Raw genomic sequence first — 17,398 nt, 5'->3', positions numbered from 1 at the left:
TCCCCGTAGGTGGGGGGGGGTGATTTCTCGCTTTCTATCTCTCTCTCTCTGTGTCTTTCTGGCGAGCGCACGCGCCTAATAAGAAAAAAACTCTCCAAAAAATAAAAAAATAAAAAATAAAAACAAATACTCATTGGCCAAAACAGAACTAATTAATTTCATGAGTAAACAACATGTTACCAAGCATTCAGAGGGAAACAAAAGGTGTAATATCAATCTAAGAAGAAATAGAGAACACAAGTAAGTTTAACATGTTATCACATGAGAACACACAGTACTTTCTGGTTAGTCAGAGAATCCTTCCTGGAAGAGGCAAACTAAGACTGGTTTTGGAATACAGAGATTCTTTCTTAGACTTTTCATGTAAAAAGAGCAGTATTCTGTCTCAAAAGATGGTATTTAATGCCTACGAGAGTCATTGCTTTTTCTTGTTCTTGTTTTTTAAGGTTTTTGCCATGGGCCGCATGTGCTCATTGGAGAGAGACAAAGAGAGGGAAAGTGAGAAATCACCCTCCTCCTTGAGGGGATGGTTATACCATAATTCCTTCTTTGTTTAATTCCTGGGATTTTAGGCACTCACGCATATGCACTTGTCATGATTTGCAAGCCACCAGATCTGGTACAACTGTGTTGGAATCTAGCACCTTAACCGCCACACCATCTACTGGCCCCACTAGATTCACCTTATCTCTGTCTCATCTGAACCTAACTGCATGGGAATATATTTTATATTGGATCGTTGGGAAAGACATGATGCATTTTTGCATAGAAAAATATGTCATAACTTTCCCAAGGACCTAGCAGCATGTCCTGTTGATGTCTTGCCTGGAGCTTAACTTCTTGCCTATTACATAGAAAAATTCAAATTGTTCCATGTAATGTGTTCTATGTTCTTATATTTAAATATTATTGGGATCATATTTTTCTCATCACAATTCCATTGAATTTGACAGATGAAAAACTTTGATCATGGTTTTTATTTACAATTCAAGTCAAAGGGAAAACCTGATTTAATTAATAGAGATGTCCATTCAGACTTCTTTCATTTTTTCCCTGATAAATTTCAGCTGATTTGATAAGCATAACATTACTTGAAATATAAACTGATAAATGGGCACTTCTATATAATTTTTTTTTATTTGCCAGAGTTCTTGCACTTGCTGTACAGAGACAGAGAAGAAAAATAGGAAAGCAACTCCCAGGGGAGATCATGAAACAACAAGCCCTTCTCGGCCATTCTTCTCTCAGGATTTGGGCAGGCACACACACACTCAGCGTGTTTTCCAAGGTATCTCATCCTGGATGCAAACTGTGGAATCACATGGAATTTACCCACATTAGCCAAAGTCACTGACTGGTCCACAACATAATTGTGAAAGGAAGGGTTGATAATAATATCATTTGATATTATAAACTTTTCAAAATACTTTCTCAAACCCCTCTGTTGTGAATTCAAATTTCAAAACATCCTGGAGGTGAGGTAAATTTGAATATTGTTAATCTTGTTTAATAGAAAAAGAAAAATGGGGCCAGTTGGTGGTATAGTGGTTAATGCAGCTTGATCCCATGTGGCCAACTGTGCGGTTCAAATCCTGGACACACTGGGCACATGCATGCATGACCAAAATCCTTAACAGAGAAAGGATTACAATATGAACATTCCTCGTAGGGAGTGATTCCTCTCTCTCTCTCTCTCTCTCTCTTTTTCTCTGTTTCTCTCTGGCAAGTACATGTACCATCTTACAAATTAAAAAGAGAAAAGGTAAAATGTTAGAAAGAAGACAACCAGCCCAACCTCACACCAAATCCCTAGTGCAACCAAATACTGAGTCATCAGAAAAGTCATGACACGTTTTGCATAGAAAAACAGAAAAAATACATTATGGTTTTTCCAATGACCCAATACTATACTTTTTCCTCAACACTATTTCTGCTATTACCAAGATGTTAATGCAGAGAAATAGTAACAGTGGCAGCAACTGTATTAAAAATGAGAGTAGCTATCGTGTGCTCCAGGCTGACTGGATGCCAAGCACAGGATGAGCATAACACATAGGCACTATCATATTGAATAATCACTTAGAAGAACATCATGAGTAGAGGTCATCTCATGCGATAATTAGGGCAAGAAGGCACAGAGAGTAGGATATAGGTCACACAGCCAGTGTAAGGCAGAAGTGCAATTCAACCTCATGTCTGATGACTTGACAATCTTACACTTGTTCTCTTACAGACAGCTGGTGGCTCTTAGTTTTCAAGTCCTCAAGTCTTTCCCAGAAAACACATTCACAACGAGGCCTACCCTGAACATTCGATTTAAAACTGCAGACCCCAAACCGTCCTCCTACAATGAGATTTAAAAGCTTATTATTACTATTAGTTTTAGGTTTTTTGCCACAGGGTGCATGCACTCACCAGACAGAGACAGAGAGGGGAAAAGGGAGAAATCAACCCCCAGGGAGGATGGTCACACCACAATCCTTTCTCCTCCATTCTCCTCTCAGGATTTCAGGCACACACTCACATTAGCCTGGCATGATTTTTAAGCTATTAAGTCTGAGACTTGAACCACGATTAGAAATCCAAGAAACCAGCACCTTAACCACCACATCATCTACTGCCCCTTACAAGGCTTATTTTTAATGTTGATTATTAATATAACTTCCAGTGGGACAAGGTTCTTGGGAGGTTTTTTTCACCAACGTATCCCAAATACTAAGTCCTATTCAATAGAATTTTCTTTATGATGGAAATATTTTCTATCTGCATTATCCAATATGGTATCCACTAGCCCCAATTAATGCAGAGAAATAGTAACAGTGGCAGCAACTGTATTAAAAATGAGAGTAGCTATCGTGTGCTCCAGGCTGACTGGATGCCAAGCACAGGATGAGCATAACACATAGGCACTATCATATTGAATAATCACTTAGAAGAACATCATGAGTAGAGGTCATCTCATGCGATAATTAGGGCAAGAAGGCACAGAGAGTAGGATATAGGTCACACAGCCAGTGTAAGGCAGAAGTGCAATTCAACCTCATGTCTGATGACTTGACAATCTTACACTTGTTCTCTTACAGACAGCTGGTGGCTCTTAGTTTTCAAGTCCTCAAGTCTTTCCCAGAAAACACATTCACAACGAGGCCTACCCTGAACATTCGATTTAAAACTGCAGACCCCAAACCGTCCTCCTACAATGAGATTTAAAAGCTTATTATTACTATTAGTTTTAGGTTTTTTGCCACAGGGTGCATGCACTCACCAGACAGAGACAGAGAGGGGAAAAGGGAGAAATCAACCCCCAGGGAGGATGGTCACACCACAATCCTTTCTCCTCCATTCTCCTCTCAGGATTTCAGGCACACACTCACATTAGCCTGGCATGATTTTTAAGCTATTAAGTCTGAGACTTGAACCACGATTAGAAATCCAAGAAACCAGCACCTTAACCACCACATCATCTACTGCCCCTTACAAGGCTTATTTTTAATGTTGATTATTAATATAACTTCCAGTGGGACAAGGTTCTTGGGAGGTTTTTTTCACCAACGTATCCCAAATACTAAGTCCTATTCAATAGAATTTTCTTTATGATGGAAATATTTTCTATCTGCATTATCCAATATGGTATCCACTAGCCACAAAAACAAAATTGGAAAGTGGCTAGTGTAACTAAATAACTGAGTTTATTTTATTTTCATCATTGAAATGGACACATGTTAACTATATGACCAGTACAGACCTGGAACAATGCCTGGCACTCTAATCCACTAATGTACATTGTTAAGTGAATGAGTTTCCAAATACGATGAATTTTTCCATACAGCTCACAGACTACTTTTACTAAGAGAAGATTAAATGTTGTCTTTTTCATAAAATTCATAGAGTTAGGTGCTGAAAATATTCATCTAAAATTTTGAAATACAGAAGATATGCTCAAAACAGCAAGCACAGATTTCACAATGGTCTCCCTTTGGCCCTCTATGACTCAAGATCCTGCAAAACATTTTCTGAACACAGAGAGAAAGCAAATGCAGCAGCACGTAATGAATTCCCATGAACGACCCAAACAGACAGACAACAAAATATATACATAATTACAACTATTACTGTAATTACTCAGTACCTTTTTGACCTTGTTTTTTTTCTCATAGGTCTCTGACAGAGGTTTTTTCTTCTGCTGAGTTGTGTCTTTGGAGAACAAATACTCAAATTCACTAGTGTCTCGAATATCAGGTTCTTCTAAGGAATCCCATAAGGTTGGTGTAGCATTTTGGCTTAAAAGAGAAAAATGACAAGTAAACTTAAGAACTAATACAGAAAAGAATACAACACAATCAAATCTTTAATTCATGTTTTACATATTTTTAAAAACATGTAAAACTCTCATTAAACATGGGGAAAAGCTTTTTATTTTGTAGTTTTAAGAAGCCAGAACATGGGGATGAGCAGATGGAGCAATGGTTACATCACTGGACCCCCACATAGTCTACCCCAAGTCCAGTCCCAGACCCTGTGACTTGGAACTCGCATGTATGCGTGCCCAAAATCATAAGAGGACAATGGAAGAGAAGGGACTGTGGCATGGCCATCCCTTCTGTGGGGTGATTTCTTGCATTCTGTCTCTGTGTCTCTCAGGTGAGCGCATACACCCTATAGCAAAAATCTCTCTTAAAAAGAAAGTCAGAATATACTATACTCAACTATACATTTCCCAAAAAAGGTTGGTCTCTAGAGAAATCTGTAGAGAAAACTCATGGGAACAGAAATCTTGGGAATCAGATTGTTGGAACCACCCAAGCTGTTCCTCTGTGACATTTCCATAATGGATAAAAATAAGCATCATATGAAAGCTAAAAAGATAAGCAATTTTGAGGCAATGGCAGGGTAGTTCTTAAGCAGACTGTAAATGGAGTACTAACATAAAGATCTGCTCCCTCTTCAGACTTCTACTGGTTTTAAATATGGTTTTCAGGAATGATTCAGGTAAATTCAGTGTATAGAGCCCTTAACATGTGAACAGGCTGTGCCCATGTCAAAATACGTAGTTTATAATATTGCACCTCCAAACAATGACGACAAAAACAAATCAAAAACTCCTCCACTGCAGTCCCACAGGGATTCCAATTAAAGCAGCCCTAAGGAGACTGCTCTGTTTGTCTTCTAGAAACGGAGGCACCCTAGTTTGATGCACAGAATGAAAAGCTGTTAAAAATCAGGGACAGGGACCATCAGATGGCAAAATGGTTATATCGCTGGACTCCTATGTAGTCAACTGCAGTTCAAGTCCTGGACCCAGTAACTTTAAAAACTCATGCTGGGTGTGTGTACACGTATGCCCAAGATCCTGACAAGAGACTAGAGGAGAAGGGATTGCAGCATGGCTATCCTCCCAGGGGAAGGGAAGGGTGGTTTCTTGCTTTCTGTCTCTCCGTTTCTTTCTGTCTCTCTGGCGAGTGCACGTGCCCTATAGCAAAAATCTCTCTTAAAAAAAAAAAAAATCAGGGACATCAGAGCAGAGTCTGAGAGCTGACAGATGGGTCAAGTTACATCTCCCAAATGTCTACTTTCTTAACTCACTTTAATTTTAAAAACTAAAAGAAAAAGTTTCATCTACATATCTATTTTTCAAACGTATATATGCATTATAATCAAAATCTAAAAATATTTACCTTGACTAAAAAGACAACTATTACTATCTGTGGTGGTCCACAAAATTTTTTGACATTACAAGGTGATTTTCACATTTAAAACCTCTGGTAACACTAATTTTCAGACTTGTGGGTTCCCATTTTGCTATAGATATGCCATCCCAATGAAATACAGTACGTTGGTTCCGGCCACATTTATTTCCTTTCCCTTTATTTTGTATGTTTAATTACTTTTTGAATGTAATATTGAAATCATGCGTGTGTTATGAAGTATAACAAACGATGTAACAAACGCCTGGGAAATCCAAGAACTAAACATATCCAGTGAAGTGTATCCATCTCTGTGTTCCTCCTCAGCACATCCTCTGCCATTCACTCAACTTCACTTTGAAACATTGACATCATTAATGTTTTGCACTAAGGAAGGGGGCTCTTGGTTGGGGAAGAGGAACAAGGCATTTTGGAGCATGTGATACGTTAGGGAACACTGGTCTGGGTCTTGGGAAGTTTCAGAGCAGTTAAGGAGGATGTGCCTAGAGGGAGGTGATCCAATGCATCAGAAAGATTCTGAAGACCCCCGCCCTCCTCCAACCCGTGCACCTGGACTGCTTGGTTTTAGCTCTAGGGAGTTGGAGATCAGGCCAGCATGTTATCGTTCATTCATATTCCAGAATAAATTGACTTTGAGAGTCAAGTTGTGCACCTCATCACCATTTACAACACCATCTCTATGGGAAAGGCAATTCCAAAACTGAATAAAAGAATTCTGGATACCACCTCTTGGTGAGTTGAGAAAGCTACTACTTGGTAGAGCAAATAGCAAAGGTCTGCTCACAATGGATGGCCTGCCATAGTGGTCAAATGTATTCCCACAGAACATACAATCTTAGCTGAAAATGAAGGAAGAGGAAAATGGGGACGAAGTGAAGGAGAAACTTATTAGGAAGTTGAAAATTAAGTTACAAAAGTATTTCTTTTTCTTGTACTAAATGTCCCTTTCCTATTCTAGAAATTAGGAAATAGACAATGAAGGCAAAAATGGCAAAAGAAAGAAAATAGCTTACATCAGAGGTAAAAAAGCAATCAAGGTCGATGAGGAAAATTCACATTTCATTCCAAGTTCCCCAGTAAACCAAGACTAAAATTCGTCTCATATGTATTATATAATGTGCTTACCACTTTGGTTGAGTAAAATATTAAAATACCATTTTGTCTTCTAAAGAACACAACCCAAATAATTTTACTTTTGTTCATAAATGAATACTACTCTTTAGACCACTGTCATCTTAAAAGAAGTTGTCATGCTCAGAGGCACAAGATATTTTGAGGGGCCCTAATAAAAGACACTAAACTTGTGATTCCAGCAGTAGTGGCCATGTTGGAGACTTAGCACATCACAGAAGGGCAGAACCGACATCCCTGGGTTGGATTCAAGGTGGACACTGTCCAGTTAGACGCTCCAGATGTCCCCCTTCATCTACTTCTCATTGTGCTTAAAAGTGAAGCCCTGAGTCTATGGGAAAACTAATGAGATTTTGGCACCAGCAGATGGTACAATGGTTATATCACTGGACTCCTATGTAGTCGACAGTGGTTCCAGTCTCAACCCAGCAGCTTGAAACAGGCTGAGCGCTTGTGAGTGTGCACCCAAAATCCTGAGAGAACAGAGAAGAGATTGCAGCATGGCCATCCTCCCAGGGGGTGATTTCTTACTTTCTGTCTCTCTGGCAAGCACACACACCCTATAGCAAAAATCTTTTTCTCTGGAAAAAAAATGAGATTTAAGTAATCGCTTTTTTTCCCTTCTCAACATGGCCAACTACATAAGGAAGAAAAAATACAGACAATGAGTATCTCTAGCTTGCCTTTATCCCACCTGGAATAGTAGGCAAAGGGCCCACCTGTCCCAGTGGTACAGTCGTATGGCTGCTATGGTCTACAGTGACTGTTGCTCATGAAGCCTTTTGGGGAATTAAGTGAACGCAGGCTAGTGAGACAGACCCAGGTGTGAAACAGCTCCATGTGCTGTCAGAGAAGGCTGTGCCAGGACTGACAGGTGGGATTCATCACCCTGGCAAGACTGCATGCTAATTTGAGAATACTAATATCGAAACATAATTCAAAATAAATATCCTGGGAAGTTACTTCTTCGCAAACAGCTGAGTCTTAAAAGGAAAATACCAGTACTTTTATTAGTGGTAGGAGTATGTCAGGATATTGTACTTTTTTTTAATCACTCATTTGGGAAATTACGAAGCATCGCCATTTTGAAAAATATCAGAATAGTTCATAAATAAGCTCTTGGTCTTTATTTTTTTGTTGAGAGGAAAGGGGGCAATATGAGGTACCTAATCAACCAAGTTCACCATGTGCTTAGTTTTAAGGTAATCCCCATTCTTGATATAGTGATTCAGAGTGTTTTATAGTTGTAAATTGCATGTATTTTGTTCAGTATCCTGTCTTTCCCAAGAAAAAAAATGTTATGTAAATTGACAAATTCACTGCCTATATTTTGATTTGGCAAATGAGTTTTTAAAATGTGTTCTATATTTACCATTTTTTTGCAAACAAATAAAGCTTGGAAACTTGAAGGGTGTTAACAAACAACTCAGTATCTCTTTCACTATTCTCCTAATAGGCTCAAAAATGAAGCTGAAGATAACAGACTCAAATCTATTTAAAGGAAAGTTTCCAAGCAACCATATCTTATTTCCCTTACAGACCTAGATTAACAAACTATACTAATGGGAGGTGCTTTTTAGCTCTCCACATAGTGATACTTTCTCAAAGGGCAACACTGAGGGCATGTAGCAATTAGAGGAACCTGAATTCCAGTAGAGAGAGATTATATTTTAAGATTCCTTTCTGATCTGAAAAACTAGTAACTTAGCCATGTCCCATTCTTTTAATAAAAACGAAAAACTGGAACCAGCAGTTAGAGTAATGGCTATGTCGCTGGACTCCCATGTAGTCGACCGTGGTGGTTTGAGTCCCGGACTCAGTGGCTTAAAACTCACACCGGGCGCGTGTGTGTGTGCCCAAGATCCCAAGAGGAGAATGGAGGAGAAGGGATTGCGGCGTGGCCATCCCCCCGGGGGATGATTTCTCGCTTTCTTTCTCTCTGTCTCTCCCTGTCTGGCAAGTGCACATGCCCTATAGCAAAAACTTCTCAAAAAAAAAAAAAGTATCTATTAAATATCCAGATCACTGGGTTAGAGATACCATCTAAAAACAAGACAGTGAATCACAAAGATATTCTAAAAATCCTCATAGAACCCATAGTATAGATTCAGGCTCAATTTCTTTATGACTGGTCATTAATTATAATGATGTTGGAGAAGGCCCTAGCTTAGATCTAGACCCTTCTGTAGTCTGCATAATGGAAAACTTACCTTAGAGAAAAACTTGATAGTGATACATTGTTTCTCCCAGCATCCACCCATACAAAATTTAGAGTAACTCTGGTGGAGAGGCATTCTCCCCAAACGCAGAGACTTTGTTTACCCAAGGTATTCACTATATCACACTTGAAATGAGTGTTATACTGCACAAATATTGAACCGATAAGAATAAAGCCTCATTTGATGTTATAGTTTGAATATATCCCCCCAAAAATTCATGTATTGAGCCAGTATATCAGGATTAAGAGGATGAAAATATAGTCTGATTATGATGTTTAAAGGTGAGAATGAGATCATCTTCTTTCTTTCTTTTTTTTGGTTGAGAGATTTTTGCTATAGGGTGCGTGCACACGCTAGAGAGACAGAAAGCGAGAAATCTCTCCCCACACCCCAGAGGGGATGGCCATGCGGCAATCCCTTCTCCTCCATTCTTCTCTCAGGATTTTGGGCACACCCACACACACACACACACACACACACACACACACACACACGTCCAGCTTGAGTTTTAAACGGCCAGATTCAGGACTTGAACTGCAGTCAACTACATGGGAGTCCAGCAATGTAACTGTTATGCCATCTGCTGGTCCCAAAGGTGGGATCTTCTTCAGGAAGAGATTAGTGATCAGGTGATTTGGGTAGGACCCCATGACAGAGTACCGGTGGGTTTATTAGGAAGGAGACAGACTCATGAAAAACAGAGCATAATTCCTCTGTACACACTCACCATACTGTCTGCTATGTTGTGACAAGGACTGGCCTGATGCAAGTCCTGTACTGTTGGACTTTTCAGTCACCAGAATCATGAGTCAAATAAAACTTGATACTTTATAAATCACTCAGTCTCTGGTATCTCTATTAGCAATGCAACAGCAGACTAATGCACTTGGGCAAAATCCTGATGATTCATAAGCTAAGAATGTGCTAGAGGATAGCTTACCTTTTATCACTTATTTGTATTCTAGTCCAGTACAAAGGCTTCATGGGACACGTAGGTTCAATAGCTGGTTTTCGAGGACACTGGTTAGAAGAAGAACTTAGTCCAAAGAAGAGTCCAGGAGGAGGTGGGGGTGCAAGACCTGGAGGTGTTGGAGCAGGAGGAGGTCCCCCTGTGTGGGGCGCAGTGGGGGTGTTAGGAAGCGGCGGTGGAGGAGGAGGTGGGGGTGGTCCAGCACTTGCAGGTAGAGGGGGTGGTGGAGGAGGTGGAGGAGGGGGTGGTGGCGGTGGTGGCCCAGCACTCACAGGTTGCATTGGAAGTCCAAGTTCGGGTGGGAGTGGAGGAGGAGGAGGAGGTAGAGGAATAGAGGATGGTAACGGTGGTGCAGGAGGGGGAGGTGGTGCCTTTTGTTGATTTGATAAGATGCCTTCCACAGATGAAAGTGATGTGTGGATGTCTTTGTTGTCATTCGGGGGAGAAAGCTGGCTTAAAGAGGAGATGTTCAATTTCTTGGGTACTATGTGGTTACTTCTAGTTGTCTTGTTTTCATTTTCACAGGGTTTGAGGAAGGTTTCTCTGTCTGTTTGAATGTATACATTTCTGTACGTCTTAGGAGGGCAGCCATCATCAGTAGAGATGCACGCATCCCTCATCTCTTCACATCCTCCTCGCCATCGGTGCTCTAATTCGTGTTTGAGATTGTCAATGGTTTCTTCTAGTCTCGCTGTTATCACTGCATGCTCTCCCCGGATATGAAATGCCTGAAGTTCAAACTGGGCCTGGAAGAAAATTAAAAATCAGTAAGAGTTTATTAAAAAACAAACATAAATTTAAAATGCAATACTATTATCACCGTATCACCATAGTATAGCCCACATACATGCATGGAAATAACAGACATTCTTTCAAGAATCCAGAAGGGTGTAAATTTCATTTTATGAATTTTCCAGGGACATGGGAATGAAGACTTTCTACTAATAATTCAGCCTCCAACAAAAGAGCTAGCGGCAGAAGAAGCCACGGGCCTTCAGGATAAGGTTCCACATGGCTTTATCACTGCATGCTCTCCCCGGATATGAAATGCCTGAAGTTCAAACTGGGCCTGGAAGAAAATTAAAAATCAGTAAGAGTTTATTAAAAAACAAACATAAATTTAAAATGCAATACTATTATCACCGTATCACCATAGTATAGCCCACATACATGCATGGAAATAACAGACATTCTTTCAAGAATCCAGAAGGGTGTAAATTTCATTTTATGAATTTTCCAGGGACCTGAACAGTCCAGTCCAAGCGTAATTTCATCCAATCTGAGCTCATGGGAGATAATTAACAAGGATTAAGGCCTAAAGTAAATCAGTTACCTAAGCACTTTCACCCGGTTTTAATATCAAATGCAAAACAAAACTTTTAATAAGGATTTGGACATGCTTGAATATATCTTTTATAACTTTTGGTTTTGGTTTAAAAAAGAAAACTATAAGGAAAAAAATGGGTTTAGAGATCTTTAGGTTCAGACCCGCTATTCTCACGGTCTCCTTTAGAATGTCTCTTTTATCAGGTTTCCAGGACATTATAGTAGTAATAAAAGGCACAGACAGGAGCGATACGTATATTTTTTAAATTTCCTTATCAAAGCTTCACAAGATTAGGCTATCCCCATAGCCTAGGATTAAGGGAACCAGATCACACATGACCAATTGGAGTTCAGATCCCAGCTTTGGCAGCTTGAAAAACACACCAGATGCATGTATATGCATGCCCCAAATCCCAACAGGATAGAGAAATGGAGAAGGGACTCCAGTGTTACCACACCCCTTCAAATGATGCTTTCTCCTTCTCCCTCTTTCCTTTCTCTGTCTCTCCATCTCCCTCTGACAAGCACACATACCCTCTGACAATTAAAAAATAAAAGCTGCACAAGATCAGTATTTGTGTTCATTTCGAAATACCCTAACAAATAAACAATACAAATGCATAGATAGCAAAGAAATTAAAATATGCCATTTACTTGTAGTCTTCTGGATATTTCCTCAGTTGTGGTAAAGTATTGAGTCTATGATTTTTTTCTTTTTACTTTTTTTTCTTTTTTGGAGAGGTTTTTGTTATAGGACACTTGTACTAGCCAGAAAGATAGAGACAGAGAGACAGAAAATGAGAAATCATCCCCAGGGGGGATGGCCACGCCGCAATCCCTTCTCCTCCATTCTCCTCTCAGGATCTTGGGCACACACGCACATGTGCCCGGTGTGAGTTTAAGCCACCAGGTCCAGGACTTGAACCATGGTCGACTACATGGGAGTCCAGTGACATAGCCATTATGCCAACTGTTGGTCCTGAGTCTATGATTTTATACTTACTAGTACAGAGGTGATATATTTTCAGTTATATTAACTAGTTCATTTCCCAGCACCCAAAGCCATTTAGTTTATTACAGTTAAGAAAACAATCAAATTTAGAATTTTATTAGAGTTTTCCAGGCCAACTTTATAGTAATTAAATATTTTTTGTTGAGCTTATTTAATTTCTGCAGATGGCTTTGATTTAATATATTTATATTTTAGAATAGTAGAAAAACACAAACTGGCTGGTTATTTAACCTCTCTGTATCTCAGTTTTCAGGTAAGTAAAATGGAAATAATACTTGAACATACTTTACAGAGCTATTATGGGAAGTAATGACTTAATATATGTAAAACAGCATATAGAGAAACAACTGGAACACAATAAGTATACTATGAAAATTTGCTAACATTATTATTGTCTCTCATGCTCAACAGATAAAAAGCCTGGCTTTATACTCTCCGCATCCTTCTATTACAATACGACACCATTCCATGCAAAAATGATGATACCAAAATGCTTCATCTCTCTCTAGCTGTTACTCTCCCAACTATCTCATTTCCTTCACAGCAGAGTTTTTTGTGGGGGGGAAAAAAGATCACTCAAACCTTATCTTCTCTGTTTTCTTTTCCATTCAGTTTTCAACAATTACAGTTGGCTTCTGGCCCCTACCGTCCCACTAGCAACTCCACGATTTGATTGTTAAATTCAGTCGGCACTTTTCAGTGATTTCGCCTCTTAGTCACGTGGTTAGAGGTGACTCTTGTGCATATCTTGACATTCTCTCTACTTCACCCAGCTTCAAATCCACCTCCCACTTCTCCCACTCTGTCCTCCACCGCCCCCCCCAACACCACCCCTCTTTCTAGGAAATTTGAAGGCTCTTCTTTCTCCATTCATGCCTTAAATGTTGATCCCAAGACCACTTCCTTGCTTTTTTCTTCCTTCCCTAACCACGCAATCTCTCTAGGAGACTTCATGTTCTCTTGCAGCAAATAAATGCTCATTCGCCATATGCTGGTGACTTCTAAATTGGTACCTTAAAACCATAATTTAACTATTTTTGAATTAATCTACCCACACATTTAGCCAGCTATCAAAGACTTAACACGTCTGAAACTGAATTCATTGTTGCCAAATCCCACTTACCAACTCATTCATTCTCTACCAGTGGTATCAATGATTTCAAATTGTTTCAGGCTCTATTTAAATAAAGCATCTCAAGTCTATACATACCACGAAATGAGCCTTTAGGAAAGCTAGTTTTTGGGCCAAATAATGGTGCAATACAACACATCATTTGAAAAGAGACAGATGTAGTCTGACACCTTTCTAGTATTTTCCAAAACTTGTGTCCTTCCTTTATTCCTAACTTGTTTGCTTCTATTGTTTCATTTTTAATCATCTCTTCTTCCCACCTGCAACTATCTGTTAATCTGTACCCATTCCTGTAAGCAAGGTTCAAACTCACTCTTTGAGAGGGTGATCCTAATTAAACTATTGTTTCAATCTCTTTTCTTTCAGTAGCACTTTTTTCTTTTTTATTTTTTCTTGAATGGTCTCAAGTCCTACTCTCGGTTAGAATCACTTGGAGAGCTTTGTCAAAGATGCTGGTGTTCAATCCCATCCCCAGAGATCTTCATTTAATTAGTCTGAGATGGATACCCATATGGATACCCTTGCACTGGTATCCATAAAGCTCACCAACAGTTTCCAAAAGGAGCCATAGTTGGGACCATCAGCAATGATCTTAATCTTTATTCTGCTCTAATGCAGTTGAAATATTATGCTATCACAGTATCAGTTGGATCTTTTGGCAATGACTTCTTCTTGGGGCATTTTAAAATTTCCAAGGAGAAAGCTTCTTCCTTCCTAATTCTGATATGACTCAATGAGGAAAATATTCCTTTATTGCCCATATTGAAAAGAGTTATTTATTCTACACAGCAGACAAACCCAAATTACTTCCATGACCCTTATGGCTCTTTAATACTTGGATACTGCCTACATTCCTAGACATTTCCTTCTGCTTTCTCTGCATTGCACCATTATAGATTCGACTTGTGACCAACCCCACAACTCCATGCATTTGCACACACTGTTTCTTCTGCTTAGAACATGTTTTCTCTTTACACCTGGTGAAATCCCTAACAAAATATTTTATCAAGTTCAACTGAACCTTTTGGCTTAAACTTTTTATAATTCTTCTTGACAAAACTCTTTGTCTTTCTCATCAAAGAACTTTCTAGATTCATGTTGCATTACAGTCATTGGTGTTTGTCTTCTTTGCAAATCTAACAAGTCCAGGCATTTGGGGACCAAGCCTCATTCATGTTTAAACTTCAAGAACATTGCAAACTGCTTGGCTACTTAGTGATCCATCGGTACTTAATGAATTTAGATTCCTTTAGTTTGAAATATGAAGACTTCTTAGTGCCCCGTAGTACCCAACCAGTGATGCATGATGCTCGAAAGGAAAGAAAAAAAAGAAAAGGAAAAGTAATGGAGAGAATATAAAATTCCATTCCTCTTTGATTATTTTTCCCCAGATGTAGCATACACTGTAAGACCTCACAGTTATCAGTTATTAGACATTACTCACAGCCTGAAACTACTTAGAGGAGACATACTGAAAATTCGTCAATCTGCTTTCTGCCTATGATCTCTACTTTTGGCCTTGATAATTCAGATGAAACACTGAAGATTTTTTGTTTTTCAATAAAGGTATTTCTAAAAGTTGATGTTGATCATGTTTAGACAATTCCAAATACTTAATATAGATAAGCGTTCTCTTCATAGTAAACTCCAAGCCTATTCCCAAATGTACAATAAGCTATCCGGTAGAATTGAACCACATTTGTGATTCTAATCTGATTAGGAATTGGGCTCTAGACAACTCCTCCAGCCTCCTCTGGGGCTGGCTCTCCCTTCCCCTACCAAATCCTCATTATTTTTTAATATCCTCCACATTACCATTGCTGAGATATCATCGAAGGAACACATTGTGCTGAAACTCAAGCAACAGAGAAAGACTTTTCCCTCGTCTGGTCCCCACAAGCATGTCTGTCAGAAAGAAGGTGGAAAAGTGCCTACTGATGAAAGACATCATGTTGGTGCCAAGAACTGTGGAAAAAAAATCACCCCTTACTATTTTGTTGCTATGAACATTCTCTCCTAGTAGTGCTGCCAGGGCTAGGACCAAAAAAAGAAAGAAAGAAAGAAATCAGGTTATCTGCTATACGACTTGAGTAAGTCAGTCTTTCCCAGGGACTGTTTTAAATTCTACATCCCTATGCTGGGGAAAGCAAGAGAATTCTAGTGCTGAAATAGAAGCACAAAAAAGCTTTGCCACTTCAGTAAAGTACAATGTGAGACGAGGGGAGAGAAGGGAAATGGGGCTTGAGAGCACAAAACACCACGAAGAGATGGGACTCTTCTCTAGCAGCGTGCTTAGGTGAGGCAAGAAGATGGCGGTTCTGTGGCTTTGGATGTGGGCACTGAGCTTTTCTGTCTTGTTTTTGAAAGCTGTGCAAAGACTTCAATAACCCCCCACTTAATTTACTTGCCCTGTAAAAAACAACACAGACATCTTTATTAATAAAAAGAATAGCACTGTGTTTGATGAAAACCTCATAAATTAATAATAGCTGGTTTTAATTAACTATTATCAATTTCTTTTTTTTTTTGGTTCTTATCAGAAATAAAAGCACATCAAATTACAACTAAAAGGCCATCTTAGGGACACTCAGAAACATGAGGCACATCTGACATATCACTGTAATTAAAACTTGCTGGGAGGAATATAGAAACAGAGAATCACGGAGAGAAAAAGAAAGGGTAAAGAGCAATTGGTATGAAGTTAGCACAGAAGGAAAACCCAATGTGCGCAATGCTAGAGAGCACAAAGGTACCCTGCACACGTGTAAAAACGGTGCCAATCTTCAGTCTGCCTCACTAATGCTCACTAAAGACAAAGAGAGAAACAGAGAGAAAAAGCAATGTAATACATTGTAAAGTTATATGTAATCCAATGTAATATAAAGAAGATTATGATGATAATAAAAAATAAAAAAAAAAGACAGAGAGAAACAAAACCAATGCAGAGTACGCAGGGCACGGTGCTAGGTGCCTCCATTGAACCCTTGCAGCTCTGTAAGGTAGACATTCTCCGGGATGCATCAACCTGTACAACAGCCCATGGCTCAAAAATGGTAACAAAGGACTTTGACTCCTGGTTGATATTAAAATTTATACTCTCTCCATTTTTCTATTTGAATTGATGCCAAATTCAAACTCCATAGCTTGATAGTGGATAAATTAATAATAATAATCCATCAAAATGAATGAGCAATAACCTTAAATGTCGCCTACTGCTCGGAATCCCTTTGTATCACATTAATGGACAATCATGGGAACAGTCTGAGAGTGGTGGCATTATCGTTACTCTCCAGAGGAAGAAAGAAGCACACATAAATTAAATAAACTACCAACAGAAGATAGGCTCTAGGTCTAGAGGTCACTTGATCACTGATCGCCAGTGATTAATTATCCTTCTCATTCAATTTATAGAAGCTAAGAGTGCCAACACAAAAACAGAAGGCCAAACTAATCAGGGATGCTTTCTTTAAAATGTTTGCCCTTCAGCCTTCTGAAAAGTAACTGGAGTCACAAAGTAAATAATAGACGTAAAGTTTTTTGGATCTCAAGTAAAGTGGGGAAAACATTGGCATTTTCCAGAAAAACCTAAATTCTACTCTCAGTTACCTCAGTCAATAGCTTTAGCCAAATTTTTAAATGTCCTCTAAACCTCGTTGTATTAATGTCTGAGCTGTTTAAAATATTTAATCATTAAGGTTTCCTCTAGTTCTGAAACACTAATAATTTCCACACCCAACACTTTTTCTCTCAAACCTTGACTACAACTCCCTATCTTGAAAGTTTCATAAGGGCTTACAGCACAATATTATCTAAACCATATAATTAAGGAGTCCCAATTCTCATTATGAATGTAAATGTTTACATGAGTCAGACTCACTAAGGAGCTCTGAAAACACCAGTGGG

The 17,398-nt window shown here is 39.1% G+C and overlaps 1 protein-coding gene across 2 annotated transcripts in view; it reads right to left on the bottom strand.

Moving 5' to 3' along the window:
- The window catches only part of FMN1 (formin 1), a 491,267-nt gene that overhangs the window by 228,589 nt on the left and 245,280 nt on the right, over positions 1 to 17,398 (bottom strand). For both annotated transcript variants that reach the window (XM_006141689.3, XM_006141690.3), the window contains 2 exons: positions 9,996 to 10,771; positions 4,130 to 4,280 (listed from right to left, as the gene is read on the bottom strand). In XM_006141689.3, the coding sequence (XP_006141751.1) occupies positions 4,130 to 4,280; positions 9,996 to 10,771 (927 nt within the window). The remainder of the gene's footprint in view (positions 1 to 4,129; positions 4,281 to 9,995; positions 10,772 to 17,398) is intronic.

Source organism: Tupaia chinensis, unplaced genomic scaffold, assembly GCF_000334495.1.
Source record: "Tupaia chinensis unplaced genomic scaffold, TupChi_1.0 Scaffold000062_1, whole genome shotgun sequence".
NCBI classification, from domain to species: Eukaryota; Metazoa; Chordata; class Mammalia; order Scandentia; family Tupaiidae; genus Tupaia; species Tupaia belangeri.
This window is presented reverse-complemented; position numbering and strand designations above follow the sequence as displayed.